Source organism: Triturus cristatus, chromosome 4_2, assembly GCF_964204655.1.
Source record: "Triturus cristatus chromosome 4_2, aTriCri1.1, whole genome shotgun sequence".
NCBI classification, from domain to species: domain Eukaryota; kingdom Metazoa; phylum Chordata; class Amphibia; order Caudata; family Salamandridae; genus Triturus; species Triturus cristatus.
Window position 1 is genome coordinate 82873472 of NC_140586.1, and position 16340 is coordinate 82889811.

Sequence of the window (16340 nt, forward strand, 5' to 3'; positions counted from 1 at the left end):
TGTCAAAAGTTACAGACAAAAGTTTATAAACTGTACTTCAACTTTTTCTAGGATCCACCTACAGCCCTGCCAGTTAAAATAGCTCTTGGGGTGTAGTCAAAGGAGGAGCATGTCAACTTAAATTTTGCATATGTTCCACTTTTAAATATCCGGTACCTACATTGTGGGCAACAAAGTGTACTTAAGGGTGACTTATTAATATTTACAAACAGGGTTATCCGCCTGTCAAAAATGGTTACTTTGACAGGTTTACTGCACTTTTTAGCCTGCTGCAGTTCTGCTATGTATGGTAGCCCTGAAGCCATGTTTCTCATGCTAACACTGTGGATGACACCTTAGGTGCGGTAGTCCACATGTGCATTTAACTCCCAGGTTCTGGGTGTATTTTCTACCATGTACTAGGGATCTATAGGCAAGTTAAACATGTCAGTCAGGAGTAATCCAATTTTACCATGTTTATAGTATGATCTCAGGCATGTTACTCTTATTTACCAGGGATAAAATGCACAGAGTTCAAAACCAGTAAAAAAAGGGTCACAAAAAAGGTGAAAAATCTGGGGAGAAGATGCAGAAAAGGCAGATTTTCTACAAGCTGGAATACGGTGTGGCTAGTCAGCAGGGTCAGACTGGCCTGTAAGGCAATCAGGCAGTGTCCAGTGGACTGGTCTAACAGATCAGTGTGTGAATTCTTTTAGCAGTTTGTGGGTCTCTTTCATGGCAAGGTGTGCTGGATTTTACTTTTGATCTCCCTGATATTACCATAAGCATTGCCTGCAGCAACACAAATTCATGCAGTTTTCCATACCTTGCAAAAAACCGCTATCTGATAGAGACTTCTAGCCGCAGCTTCCTTAACGTAGAATTATCCTCAGGCGTGAGACTGGACCCGGAAAACTTTCTTTGCCCCAGCATCTTTGCGTGCCGGGGGCGGTACCACGCGACTCTTCCCTGACGTCGTCCGCGAGCGTGACATCAGTGAGGTCACAAAAGCCCCACCCCGGCGCGCTGACATCAGTTTCCTTCTTTTCCACGTGCAACGCGGATCCGGATCGTGTCCCTGACCTGTTTTCAGGCCTTCTTTTCACGCTTTGCGTTGTGGGACAGTGTGCGAATGCCTTCGGGCTTTAAGGCGTACTCGTCTTGCGCACGTCATATGTCGGTGACGGACCCTCATCCTATTTGCATGTGGTGTTTGGGCGAGCACCATGATTCCACGGACTGCGACGCTTGCCAGCATCTGACGCCTAAGTCCCGGCGGGAGCGCCGAATGAAGCTCCTTTCGGCCCGGTTGTCCAGATCGATGTCGTCTCCGCGGAGGGGTCCAAGAATCGGCCCTTCGGATTTCGACATCGCCCGTCACCGGGGCCTCTAGGGCGTCGCTCGCCCGTCGGTAAGTCTTATAGCTTGTCCCCGAGGCCTGTTCCCCGCTCTGTGGAGGGCGCGGGTTCTTCGCGGGACATGCGGCCTCATTCGTCGCCACCCTACCTGCCGTTTCCCGGCATCGGGGCGACCAGGGCCCAAATGGAGGCCTATGCTGCGGCTCTGCAGGCTTCCTTGGCCCCTCCTTCTCTTCCTGAGACTTACGCGGATCCCTTGCCACGTGCGGAGCCTTCCGCGGAGTCACCGGCGGCTCTGGTGCCGACGGATCCGGCTTCAGGTCTTGGAGGTGTGGTGCCGTCGTGGTGCGGCCCTACGGGGTTCCCCTCTTCGGCCCACGGCGCCTCTGCCTCGCCGCAAACCCCCAAGGGGGTCCCTGTGGTGTTGCGGGAGGTCGCCAGGACTCGCGGCTCGCCCCCGAGTCCTCCTCGGTCTTCTGGGCAGGTGGCAGCCTCGCCAGAAGCCGACCTGATGCCGCTCAGGCGCCAACAGCTGTCAGCGCCGCGGGGGCTGGCTAGGGGCTGAGGCGCGTCCCCGGGTTCCTCTCGACTCTCCACGCAGGCAGCTGCTTCGTCGGAGGTCGAGTCGGCGCCTATTCGGCGACGTTCTTTCGCCGACCCGGAGCCGGCCCCGCCCCATTCTCCTAGGGCACAAGGGGTGAAGGAGGTCGTCTCGGCGTCCCTTCCGGCGCCGGTCGACGTCACGCCAGTGCCTGTGGCGGACTCCACGGCGCCGTGCCGGCGTCGGGTCGTCGACTCGTCTCCAGAGGCCCCCTCTTCTCCGGAGGTTCGTCAACTTTTTGTCTCTTCTTCCCCAGAGACGGGACGCCGCGTCGTGGCCTTTTCCCCGGCATCTTCCAGGGAGTGCTCTTCGCTGTCCCTGCGGCCACAGCCTTACCCAGAGGCACCTCAGGTCCCCCACTCGTCCGTGAATCTCCCACCATTCCGGGGCTGGCCATTTCTTCCTCCAGCTGGGCTCGGGGATGGCCGGCTTAGTTTACAGCCGTCATCGACGGAGGAATTGCTTTTCCCCACATGACGCCCTACAGATGTGAGTGCAGCCTTTGCCCGGGCCATTTCTACGGCCGCTGGCATTTTGCGCATGGGCGACCCTGCCACACCATTCCCTACATACCATTTGCTTGAGGTTCTCCATCAGGGCTCTGGTGGATGGGAGTTACTTCTTCCCTTCGAAGCTTCTCTCCATAATTCTCTTCTGGGGGCCTGGGGGTGTCCTGCCATGGGGGATCCGGTGCCCCAGTCGCTCCTCCACCGCCACCGTCCTGCTCCGCACGATCCAGTCTGCCTTTCTTTCCACCCTTCTACCCAGGGTCCTCTTCTGCAGACTGCTTTCCCTTCCTTACCTTTGGTGTTGTTTCCTCTGTCACAGGAGGCCCGGTGGTTCGATTCATGGGGGCGTAACATCTTCGCTTCCTCTAGTGCTGCTTTGCGAGCGCTCAACACGCTTTGTGTGTTGGCCAGGGCTACTTCAGTTTGTGGGATTCCGTGGAGTCCCTTCTGTCTTGTGCCTCTCAAGCAGGTGTCTGCGGCGCTATGTGATGGAGGGAGTTGGCCGCGTTTATTCTTCGTTCGGCCCCGGATGTTTGATGCTCTTGGCAGCACTATGGCAAGTTCAGTAGCTCTCCGTCGCCATGCTTGGTTGAGGGATAGCGTTTTCCCTGAGAATGTTAGGGAGCGTCTGGTTGACCTGCCCTTTGATGGGGTGCTTTTGTTTAACACCCATGCGGATGCCGCCATTCAGCGGCTCCTTGCGGGGCTCCTTCCTCCTCCTCCCCCCTCCGTAAACTTGGCTTGTCGGTCCTCTGCTGCTTTCTGGGTGGCGTTATCCCACCCTTTTTTTCGGGGGTCTGGTGGTTCGGTTGGACCGTCTGCGTATTCTGTGTGGGTGTGCGTGCCTTTGGGGCCCTTGGGTTGACCCCTTTGTACTGTTGGCTGCTGGTTCAGCCCTTTTGGCTTTTGTGGTTCTTTGGTTGGTGGTACACCCGTATGTGTCCTCAGGTTGGACCCTCTGTGTGTTTTTTGTTTGGCTGATTGGTGTCTGTGGTTCTATCTGCAGGTCCTTTATGTTCTTGTCCTCTGCTGCGGGCTTTTTCCTTAAGAGGTGTTCCCATGTTTTCTTGGGACGTATCATACCCTATGTGGGGTACTTGTAGCTATTGCATCGCTCTGTCCTGTGCTGGGGAGGTATGGTCGCCCTTTTTCGGGTTCCCTGCCTTTGCTGGCATCACTGTATACTGTTGGTGCGGTCTCTTGTGTCTTGTCCGGGCGCAGCTTGCGCTGCTCCAGGTTCTGTCATTCTTGGTGTTCGCTACATCGCTCGACCAGTCTGGCATGCTGTCTACAGTGTTGTGTTGTGGCGTTTCCGCCTTCCTATCCGGCTTTTCAGCCTGGTCCTCTGTCTGGTGTTCCAAGGGGGCTAGGTTTCTCCTGGCTTTCCTGTGTTCTGGTTGACGGCTTGGGTCCGTCCTCCGTGTCTTCCCCTTTTTCTCTTTTGGCTGGTCCCACTTCTCTTCGTGGGTCAGTGTGTGTCTTTTGAAAGATCGTCCTTTGGGGATTGTTCTGAATTTCCCTGGCCTCTGCCCTTGGCCTGCCCCTGGCTTGTCCTGGGTGCACGGCTCCATGGTACTGTCATCTGCCGGCTGAGCACGCCTGCTTGTTCTGATCCGCCGCCGTGGCCCTTATTGTGTTCCCCTGTGCCCCAGCTTCTTGTTCTGCTGGGGCTTTGCACACCTGTGCCTTTCTACTTATGCCTGCGTTTCTTGGCTATGAAGCTGTTCCTGCCTTGCCTGCTTCCTTGCAGCTGATGCCTGTTCAGCTGTCCACTGTCGCTGTGTGTTTTCCTACGGCTGGCCCTGCCTCCGGTTCTACCTCTTCTCCCTGGAGTTGGGGTCGTTCTTTTCCTCCTGGATGCTCCTCGGTGGCTGTCTGTCCCTACGAGGGTTTGTGGCCGTTGTACCTTGAATGGGCTTGGGGTCTCCTAGTCTTCCCTTCGCCTTGTTCTTGCTTGCCTCTGCGTGGTGGGGGCTGGGCCACCCTTCTTGTCCCCGTGGCACGTCACCTGCTGGGTCCCTATGTTACTTCCTACTTCACGGCCCGCCCTTCCTCCCCGTTCTGCGAGGTCCTTTAGTTTGGTTTTCTGCACTCGCCTCCCTCCGGGTGGCTTGTCTTCTGTGGGTGTCCGTTTCGCTTCCTCCCGGACAGGATGCTTCGTTCTGCTTGATTGTTCCACCCCTTCTTTTATGATACATGGTCGGTTGGTTCATGTGTGCTTCTGCATCCCTCCACCCTGGTTTTCTCTCCAGTGTGGGGGCCTACTTTTACTCTTCTCCCTATTACTTGTTTGGGGTTTCTGATTCCTTTGCAGTCCTCTACGTTGTTTTTTTTTTTTTTTGCCTGTACCTCGGCCTTTTCGCTCCTTTCTGGGGATACGGCCCTCCTTGATGGTGTCATCTGGGGCTGAATTGCTGTTATTCCTCTCTTCCGGGCTTGTAGCCTTTCACTGTTGTGGATTGTGATTCCAGTCTCTTTCTCTATCTCTCTCTCGCTCTCTCTCTTCTTCTATGGCGTATTTCACATGCTTTCTGCCTCCTGGGAGGATGTCGCCTTGGCTTGCAAGGGTGTTCCTCAGAGCGGTGCTCTGCTCTTTCACTGCTATGGCTTTCACCGCTATGCCTTTTTGTACCTTAGTGCTTGGCACTTTTCCAAGTGGTGCTGTTGCTCACCTTTCGTTTCTCTCTTTTCTGTTTCACTGATTTTTCGCACACTGTTCACATACTCTCCACAGTTTTGTTTGTGATGGCTCCGCGTTGTGGCACGGAAAAGTTCTCCGAAGAAAACTGATATCAGCGCGCCGGTGTGGGGCTTATGTGACCTCGCTGATGTCACGCCCGCGGACGACGTCAGGGCGGAGTCGCGTGGTACCGCCCCCCCGGCGCACAGAGATGCTGGGGCAAAGAAAGTTTTCCGAGTCCAGTATCACGCCTGGGGATAATTCTATGTTAAGGAATCTGTGGCTAGAATCGTCTCTACCAGATACATCGTTACCGAAGGTAAGTAACTTGTACATTAAGCATGTCTTTAGAAGTTCAAAACTGACCTGATTTCCAAATGTGGGCTTTTTTGGTTTTTTTTAAGCTATCGGGTTAGCTAATGGAGGCCACTTTTATTTTGGTGCCTGGGCCTATTTTGTTTGTGCTAGTCCGACCCCTGCTAGTCAGGTGTGCAATTGACTAAAGTCATAGGGGTGTTGCTTAGTGCTTCCAAATAAATGGATCATGATTAAATAGACCGCAGGCCTTGCATCTGACCCATCCTGTCAATTTTTCTCCGACAAGCACTGAGCTCCATTTTAGGAAGTGGAAGAAAAAGTGGAAGAACTGAGTTGCACAATTGGCTAAAAGTTTCACGACCCACTTGCTGATTGTAGGCTGTGGGTGCTGGGTTCTCTGGACGAAACACCCTGCTTTACTGGTGCCTAACATGTGTCATACCTCTTACAGGGCTTTCAGCGGATGTTTGGAACCTACTTCCGTGTTGGATTCTATGGCAGCAAGTTCGGGGATCTTGATGAACAGCAGTTTGTGTACAAGGAGCCGTCCATCACCAAGCTTGCTGAAATCTCACACCGTCTTGAGGTAAGGCCTTGGGGTTGGATATTGGGACACTAGGGTGTTTGTTTTTGTTAACAAGCCATTCTTTCTCAAAATGGAGAATCTTACAATCTCAGGCATTCTAGCAAGCAAGTCAGTAGAAAATGATCTTTATAAAGAAATTGTGGACTGCAGCTTTAAGGAAGGACAGGGGTGCAGGCCTGAAGTACACTGCTAAAAAAGAATTATCTAGCTGAATTGTATTCCATATATCCACCAGACGTTTGATTTACCAGATAGAAGGCCCAAAGACTTTACCAGTATGTTTTTGGGGTATTTCGAGAATTTTGTGATACAGGTGGTGTACTATTACCCTTTCCCAAAGCACCACACGTAATTTTCAGGCAAGAAATGTCTCGTGGGCACGAAAGGGACAGAAACCTCACTGTTGTGTAGTTCGATGCTGACCTTCCTATGACAAGAAATTTCTGTTGTGCACTTCCTGTCCCTTCCTTTTAATTCCAGTCCAAGAGAGAGCAGTTTGAGCTCCATATTTTTTTATCATAATTTCACACCTGGCCAGCTCTGCTTCCACACATACATAATTTAACAAGCATTGGAAATGCAATAGGTCTCACATTTGTTCGAGTTAGAGCTATTGGCAAAGTAAATGGCAATGTCTTTTACCTCTGTGTTATGGAGTGTATGTGGTGTGTAGTGGAATTAAGTGGGTTCGATTGGATTAGTTAGTTGTTTAATTGTGTGCAATGGAGTGGATTAGTGCAGTCGAATTATGTGGCATAGTGTGCTGTGGAGTTATGTGGATAGTAATTATATGGTATTGAATATACTGAACTTATGGGGAATGGGGCTGTGTTATGGAGTGTAATTATATGGAAAGGTATTTTGTGTTGCGGAGTGGTATGTAGTGGAGTTTAATTATGTGGTGTGGTGTTCAATTTTATGGTACGTTGTGTAATTGTGTGGTGTGGATTGGATGTATGTGGTGTGTTGTGTAATTGTATTATGTGGTTTGGTGTGGAATTAGGTGGTGTGGATTGACAACTTGTGGAGTTAAAGTGTGTGTTTTGTGGAATTGTGTGATAGCTGTGCATTCTTGTTGACGAAAAAGAAAAAATGGGTAGGAGCTAAGATCCAGATCTGTCTTTGGGTGTAAAAAAAAGAAGATCCAGATCTGTCTTTGGGTGTAAAAAAATAAAAATAAATAAAAAAAAAAGAAGAATCAGCACTATCAGTGCTATTGGCGATGTAAATGTATTTTATCTGGAGTGGATGAATGTGGTGTGTAGTGGAATTATGTGGGTTGGAATAGAATTGTTAGTTGTGGAATTGTGTGTTTTGGAGTGGTTTTGCGTCGTGTAATTATGTGGCATGGTGTGCATTTCTATTATGTGGATAGTAATTCTTTGTTTGAAAGTATTGGAATTATGTGGAGTGGGATTGTGTGATAGAGTGTAATTAGTTGGAATGGTATTGTGTGTTGTGGAGTGTTATGTAGCAGAGTTTAATGTGTGGAGCGCTGTTGAATTTTGTAGTGTGATGTTGAATTATGTGTTGTGAAATTAGATATATGTGGTGTGTAGTGGAATTCTGCTGTGGAGTAGAACTGCAGGCCCCCCCCCCCCCCCCAGCGCTCCAGTTACACCACTACACGAGACAATAGGATGAGCACACACAGGCGTGCATAACAGGGAAGGGGGGAGGGTAACAAAGAACAAAGTAGGGGTAGAGAGGTACAGGAGGGAACCCGCTCTTAAACATATGGGATGCTGAACATATGGAGTGCAGAGTGCATTGAAACAGTATCCCAAAAGCGAGCCCAATCAACAATGGGAGCATTATAGGATTAGTCAGAAGCAAAAAATGCACCAACCATAAAAAGCATCAGCAAACAAGAAGTTACTATCAAAATGAAACATCAGTTCACTAAATGAGAAATCAGCACAAGTACAACATTGAATTGCATTAATAAATCAGGAACATAAAGAGGAAAAGAAGCAGGCCCATGAGTCAAGCAACTCCCAGAGTTAGCACTAAATAAAAATTCGACCAGCTAGCACAATGCAACAGTAATAGACAATGCTGACAGAGAATCCATTGTGAAACAATTAGAAAACCGCATGAAACAAAATCCAGTAGAGTGCAACACCCAGCAGAAAACTAGGAGAGAAGTAGGGCCCCCCCCCCAAAAAATAAAAAAAAGTAAGTACTGCTCCTCGCGGTCTCCTTTGCCATGAATGCAATTCTTTGCGCCAGACTTTGAGAAGGTAACTGTCAGCCTGTTCTTTGTATCTGGCTACATTGCGTTTGGTCCAAGCTTGTGACTTTCACCCGGTCTAGTGCGACCAGATGAGCATGTGTGGCGCTTCATGCTTTTGGGTGCTATTGCTACCTGAAACATTTTTATTGCATATCTCCAGATCTACTGAATGGACTTTTTGTCATCTGGTCTCGTTTTATTGAATTAAAATACTCTCTATGTTTCTAAATTGGGGAGTGTCGTTCCTTGTGTTTTCACTTTATTACTATTTGTGTACTGCATACGTACTTTTACATGGAGCCTAAAAGTTATGCCCAACTGTTTTGGTGCCAAGTTACCCGCGGGTATATAGAGATTAATTTAGTGACTTTTGCGGTTCACCCTGACATGAATTGTGGTAGTTGCTATAGTAGGGTTTTCAGCCTTCCCTCCAAGTATTCCCCCAAACAATAACCCAATGTCTGACAATGTCTATATTCAGAGCCCCTGATGAACTGTAGATATATTTGGTTGACATCATCACAAAATTACATTAATTAGCAAATCATGTTTGATTAGATCAGGTTCCCAATTATAAGTGTTTTTTTCATTTTGGATAACTAACATAGGCTATAATTGATCCCCACTACATACCCATCTTGTTATTATTGTGTGCGAAGAGCACAAGTCACCAGCAAAGAGGGTCGGTGCTGGGCTCTATGGATTCCACGTGTGATGGGTGCTTTTCAAGTCAGTCTGCCTAAATACAGGTGACACATTTTCTATAAAGTCCTCCTATGCACTATCAGAAACCATGACCGAGCAGAGTTGGTCCTCAACCCATAATGTGACTTCTGATAGGGCTGGCATAACTCTGGGGTGAAAAGGGGTCAATGTAGATATAGGTAACTAGATCCAATCTTTGTAACACATCCTGTAGGCTGCAGTTCTAGCATTGGTAACCATTACAAAGTTAATCACTGAGTTGTCTTCTTTTTCAAGGGGTTCTCGTAATTTAAGGTGGCGGTGGAGGGGGCAGAGGGGTGTTAAGATTTTCTTTTCCTACAGCGTTATGCATACGTTTTTTTTTTTTTTTTTTTACTCTTGCATCCGTTCAGTTTGTGGTCTCTGCTTATAGTAATTGCTGACTGTGAGAAGTTGGCCTGGCATATGCTGTTCCTAGTTATAGGGACACCTTGCACCAGTCCAATTCGACTCTTATTGATGATAGGTTTAAGACAACCTTTAAAGAAAGCTATCCTAGTGGTAGCTGTGGAGAGCAGCCTTCAGGCTAAGTCTTGAAGGAGTGTTAAGCTTATTGTTTTACCATAATAACCTCTTGAATAACCAAATGAAAGAGTAGCCCACACAGGTATATATATAAAATATATGTATTTATTCTAGACAGAATCCCACAGTCACTTTATGTGGCTAGTGGCAAAGTTACAATTCAAACAAGCATTTATAAACACAATAAATAGCACAGAAATCAATGGGCCCCAGGGGGGGACCAAACCATATACTAAAATAGTGGTATAAGAACCACGACAATTCTACAGGCAATGCCTAGGGCATTCAGGATCGCTTGCCCCTTCAGAATCCACCCACAGTAAAGAGGAAGGGGACCCACGGGAGACACGTGCAGTGCAAAGAGCTGCTATCGGGATCGCAATGTTAGCCTATGGAGAATGTCGCGGTTGAATATTTAAAGTTTAAGGACACTTCTAGCAACAGTACAAAGTTAAGGCTTGAGACTTAAGGCTTTGGAGAGCCCACCACCACGGGAGTACCGAAGTACCACTGTTACCTGCCCCAGGGAAGCCGGGTGCATAGGTCGATTCTGGTGTCGGGTCGCGGGCTGATTTTCTATGGAAAAGTAGTCCAAACTGCTGCTAGCTGAAAGCGTCGTTGAAGTCGTGAAGATTGAAGATGAAGAGAAGATAAAGATGAACCTGAAAGCAGAGGGGACAGAGTCTGGGTCACGGCACAGTGACCAGGGAGCTCACAGGAAGGAGCTCGTGGATGTCGGGTGCTTCAGGTGTAGAAGGTACAGCTGGGCTCTGCAGTCACGGGCTCCGGGAGGCTTCAAGGAAGGCCAGCTTCTGGAGGGCGACTGTCCCACATAGGATGAGGGTCGCTGCGGTGTTAGTGTCCCGATTGGATTCACTAAGCATTGGCAACCGCAACCCACGCAAGATGTACAAAGCAGCTGCTGGTGCAGACCCACGAGGTCTGAGGGTGCTCTCCTTTGCAGGGAGCGCAGAGCAGGCCTGGAGCAACCAGGGGAACTCTTGGAGAGGTAGGTTTTCCTCCGTCAGGGCCCACAAGTCGAGAGACAAGGGACCGCGGAGGGCAGCAAAATGGAGTGCGTAAAAGGGCTCCCACGGGCCACCGGAGCGGACTAGGGAGCTGAGCTTTGGCACGGATGCTGCTTGAAGGTTGGCTCAGAAATGGGCCAAAGCACAACTTCCCCACTGGTCGGGGTCGTGTGCTATGCAAGAGGTGGCCGGGGTCTCGGGGTATGCAGGGATCCCGGCACCCACGTGGTCCACGGTGCTCAGGCTTGCTGGGCACGCTCACAGGACTCTGGGATGCACTGGAGACCCACCTCAAGGTTGATGGAAGGCGTCGAAGTTCGTGAGAGCAGCGAAGTTCCAACCTGGTATCTTGCAGTCTTTTAGGTGCCTGCCAAGCAGGGGGATAACTCCTTTATCCCAAGGGAGATTTCTTCAGTCAGCTGGGCAGCAGCTCGTCGAAGGTCAGTTCTGTGAAGTTCTGGACGAATCTGAGGCTCTGGGGCAAAGTTATTCACATATATCCCCAAGATTAGGGGATGGTCCCAAATAGAGCCTACCAATCAGAGTAGAGGCGGGAAAGGGTGGCTACACCCACTCCCCTTTGTGTGTTTCCCGCCTGGGCGAGGGGCAGGATGCCCCTGAACCGGTTCCAGGCGGTGTATGCAGAATTGGGGCTCTGCAGCTGCCTACGTGCAACTCTGAAAGGACATTTGGTGCACCTACCCTGTTCCAATCCACATATCCTGTCTGGGGAGGTGCTGGCACCTCCCTGCCACAGGAGCCCTATTGTCCAGATGGCGAGGCTGGGGTTTTCCCCAGCAACAGCCAGCCAGAGTCGTGTAGGTGGCGGAGAGTAGCCATTTTGTGGTACATGTGCACTTTTAAATTGGTGTCTAAATTCTACCGCTTTTCCCATATCACCCTCCTAGCAAGGGGGAATCGTGTCCTCATGCCCATGGCTGGACTGGGGGTATGATTCCTTCATGTTTGACACCAAACACGATATGGTTCTGTGTAGCCATTCTCAAGTTATCGCGATGACGTGATTCACTTATAATGCGGTTAAGAGTATATGGTATGGCTACACTACAAACAACCCAGTAACGGTTTTACGAAGGTTGCAGAGAGGTCCTACTCACGTAGGGGTCCCCCCTCACACATACCTCAGCACCCAGCCCTGTAGGATTACCAGGGCCTGCCATAGGGGTGACCTATGAGAGTATATGTGTTGTAAGGGTATGGGATATAGGGTACCTACATCCCTGTAAGGGGTGCTAGCACCACCTTACCCAGACTACAGTAGTGGTCTGGTGGTGTCAGTTTGTGTGGCTGTCCCAGGGTGGCACAATAAGTGCTGCAGCCCTGGTAGGCCTACTGGGGGACCCATGCCCTGGGTACCTAGGGTACCATCTACAAGGGACTGGTAGGGCATGCCCAGCATCCAATTAGGTTTGTACCTAGGGTACTTTACATCCGTTTTAGGGAGAAAGCAGATAGGCTGGGGTCCTGGATAGCAGGATCCCAACCAGACTAGTCAAAAACCACTTAAATACCAGGCAAAAAGTTGGGGGCAACCATTAGTCAGATTCCACTCTCCTACACTGACTATTGTAATTCTAAGGCACGTGTCTGTCACCATGGTCATGACATACTATTCCTGTCCAATACAGCACATGTACTCTCGCCATACCTCTGCAGCACCATATTCATTGCCTAGGCCTGGATTCGGTTTGCCAGGCTTAGACTCTGTTCACATCATTCCCTGAGCCACGGTTCCTGCACTGTTTATCCCCACGACTCTTTCTAAGATTCTCACATTAATGAAAGCCCGGTTTATAGTGTTGTGGTAAGTGGAAGTGTGATTTAGTAGTAACAAGGCATTGTGGCTGTGTGATGTCATTTCTGTACCTTTATTTTCTTGCACACTTTTTTAGTCAGGTTGTGTTAGGCCTGTTATCTCTTCAGAATTGAGGCCTGCTAAAGAAATAAGATTCTATTAAAATATATGAATCACGGCAACCTCCATCCTCCCAGTGTGTTTTGGTTTTCAATAATGAATTACCTTTATGATTTCTTAAAAGGGCTTATTTTACCAATACACTGAACGCTCTCCTGCTTTTATTCTTTGCAGTAGGAGATGCAGCCTAGCAGCCAAAGCTGCCTACCTTGAAATCAGAGAGCCTGGATTGAATCCCAGCCTGGGCTCTGTATCCAGCGATTCTGGACAAATCACTCAATCTCTGAGTGCCTAAAAAGATTTGACTCTGTCGTTAAGCACTCTAATGCCCCCGGGCCTCGTTTACACTATACAAAGCTGTCCAAATATATGTTAGCAGGTACAGAGAGCACCAATGCACGTAATTATAAGGGAGACCGCAATGGCAGTTCTCTAAATCACACGTTTAAAACATCCACTGTACGCATATCACAATATGCGGCTGTGCCATAGGTCCCTTGGCTAAAAGATAATAGTGAGTGCTTTTAAGAGGTATCTGGGTGTGACCGTATTTAAATTTATAACTCTGAATGTACAGTGAAAACGCTTGGTATGTTGTGTCGGCAAAGGACCGCATCAGTCATGATGATGTACTGCTCTATTTGTTATATTTGTTAATGACAATAAAAATTGTATTTAAAAAAAAAAAAAATAGTGAGTGCTTAGAATCTGCCTACAAAAGCTAAAGGAAATATCCTTCGCAATATACGCCGAACTAATGGTATTGGGCTGCATATCCCTTGCGAGTCGTTTAATATGACTTGGCTACGGTTCGCTAGGAAAAAACAGTGATGATATTTTAGATTGGTACGGACTGGAAATAAGGTCTCATATTCACTTTAGCAACAATATCTCAATGCTTTGAATAAAACAAGATTGCCAGTTTACAGTCCAGATAGAAGGGTTCCGTCCTTTCCATAAAGGATTGCAGAAGGGAAGGTGACGCTGTGCCACAACCCAATTCTCTAAAGTTATCAGATGATGAGGGGTGGCTGGGACACAGCCATAGCATTGAAAGTGTAAATTCATAACTATCTACATTTGGCTGTAAAGGCAATTATTGCAGCCCCTGTCTTGGCAATTAGTAGGTATTTTGCTGATTAAAGGAAACGCTTCAATGGCAAACAGAAAGCCGCCTTGGAGGAAGGAGGGTTTATGCACCAGGGTAGATTTTTCGTATAAACTAGGCATTTACTAGCATTTACTAGGAATAACAAAAAATTTCTATTATGACCTCAACTTTTAAACCATCATACAGAGTGAAAAAGTAATGACAGTGCATATAATAAAACAATGCACTGACGGGAACAGAATACACCACCAGTACAGCACATTGTAATATGCATTGTAATATGCTCTGATGCAGTGTTCCTATAGGGTGCTTTGTCCTTTAAGTCACTTTACAGACCTAAATGAGGGGAGAAGAGAAACTAGAGGACTAGCATATCTTCCAATGTGAAAGTATAGGCTGTGGCCTGGTTGCCATCCCAGCGGCTGTAGTACAAGAAAATAAACACAGTTTTGGTTTGCAAGGGGCCAGTCCAAACTCCTACTTACGCAAGGAAAAGACTTAGCCAGCCACACACCCACCTGGCCCGGTCCCTGCTTCTGATCCCAGCCAGGTCTGGGGAGCCTTCCTTGGCCCGATGGACCCCGTCACGGGCACCCAGACCCTCACCAGGCCGCAGGACGGGTGCTCCCGCACCACATGGTCGTTAGGCTATGCAGCGAAGTCCTGTGCAGGATCTAGAAGTCAGAGGACTTGGTGAACCTAGTATGACCCGGAATGCCAAAGAGTGTCTTCCTCCATATTGAGGATATTCTTGGGTAGATGGTATTTTAGGACAACAACACAAATACAATCACTGCTTGAACCTGTAAGGTTTCCATCACCTGTGAGACAGAACTGCTATAGAAACCTATGAAGTCGGTTAGCTGTATAATTCTACCCAAGACCGCAAAGTCTGCCGTATTGTATTTTTCAAACCCTACCTATTCATTGTAGGTGCAATGCCATAATATTGAACGGAGTTTTGACTTGCGATCAAAAAAAAGAAATATGAAATTTAGAAGTTTAAATAAATAACATGGTAGAAGGCAGTCCGTTTGAAAGTGCAGTTTCTCGCTTGTCTACTTCACATATAGCCTTTTAATCATTTCAAGAGAGACTGTGTTTAAAAATGCAGAACCCATCGCTTTATGGCAAAGTGCAATTTATGAACATTTTCTTGGGGAACATCCTCCTCAAACTGCTTTGCTTGCTGACATTCAGTACAGGCACTACACCAGACCACTTACAAAGATCACCAGTCGCCACTGATTCCATTTGCTCTGCATCTCCAATTTGCGGCAATTTCTAACCACTGCATTGTAGATAGAGGTTCATTCTTTATAAGGCTCCATATATATCCAACCCTAGTTTCAATAAACGTTCAACAACTTGTTATTTTAAATTTCTTTAAAAATAAATCTAAAGTAGCAATTGCTCAAGAAACAAAAAATAAAGGTGTGTTTGATTTTCTAAGTAAAAGCAACTGAGACTCCATACACCAGAAAAAAAGAAGGATAAGAATTCACAGCTGCATTGCCGTCGCAGACACGCAAACTTAGTCCCCAATACTGGTTTGATTTTCACGTCACTTGAGACATTTTATTACCACAAAGGGAAATAAAAAGAAACAAGCAATCCAATTATGTTCGATCATTAGCACCTTATAAAAACAGATTGTTTACAATGAACTATTTAAAAAAATAGGGATACGAAAAAAATAAATTTTTCCATGCTCACTGTGGTTTCGCCCTCAATAAAGCATACTTCAAGGTGGTGCAACATTTACGATATAAAGGAAACGGGTATACAACGTTTTCCAAAAAATAACTAATGCTTCGAATGGTTGTATACCCGCTATTTTAAAGATAATAAGCAGATCGCTGTGCATGTATTTTGTCAAACGACTGCTATGCGCTTTGTAGTCCTAAACAGTTCAACTGCTGTAGTAGATACAATCGTACCACCACATCAAGGTGGCAGCCAATCTGTTTGCCATCTAGCTCCCTGATGCATATGCACGTAAAGCGGATGGGGGCGTGGAACCTTCAGGAATGAATGCAGCCATCCATATTGGACCGGGAGTATTTTGTAACTTTGTCATGTTCACAGCAATCATGGAACACTAGATGGCTAGTCACGCTACACCATTAAAAAAACAAGTGCGCGCTCGCGCTGCAACTTAAACAAGACAAGTCCGGCTTAGAAAATGGTGCGAGCGCAATACTGGCTCACTGAGAACAGCGCGAAAGTGAAAGTGATCGCGATCAAGCGCGGCGAGCGATGCGCTTAATGAGCATGATGAGAAAAGTCATATGGCGCCTCTGCTCGTAAGCGCACGCCCGTGCACATGCACGCAAGCTGTAGGCCGGCCATGGTAGCATTTTTTGAAGCCCTTACTAAAAGTCTCACCAGGCCAGCGAATGCGCTGGGTCAGGCGAGACCTAAAAAGGGGACCTTGTCTTTCATCCTAGCTTCTGGATCGGTTAGTCAGTGCCGTTGGTCAGTCACAAATCTGAATTCCACATAAAACGTTTGTCGGTGGGGTGTAGTCCTGAAAAGCCCCCAGATCAGGATGTTTCTTATGTTTTGAACTCATATCTCTTTTGACATGGATGTTTTGTTTCGTGGAACCAGGCAAAAGCACTCTCCCCTTGTGTTTTTTGAGCGTTTTTGCCACCTGTGATCCTGTGGATGGTAGGACAGAAGGACCATACAGGTTTTCTCTTTTAGCCACTGAGAATAGAACATAG

The 16340-nt window shown here is 47.8% G+C and overlaps 1 protein-coding gene across 3 annotated transcripts in view; it reads left to right on the top strand.

The window, feature by feature from the left end:
• The window catches only part of DOCK6 (dedicator of cytokinesis 6), a 409103-nt gene that overhangs the window by 340513 nt on the left and 52250 nt on the right, over positions 1–16340 (top strand). For 2 of the 3 annotated variants that reach the window (XM_085600641.1, XM_085600640.1), the window contains one exon: positions 5906–6031. In XM_085600641.1, the coding sequence (XP_085456767.1) occupies positions 5906–6031 (126 nt within the window). Of the gene's footprint in view, positions 1–5896; positions 6032–16340 lie in introns of all 3 variants that reach the window. The other variant, XM_085600639.1, reaches the window with a different exon arrangement.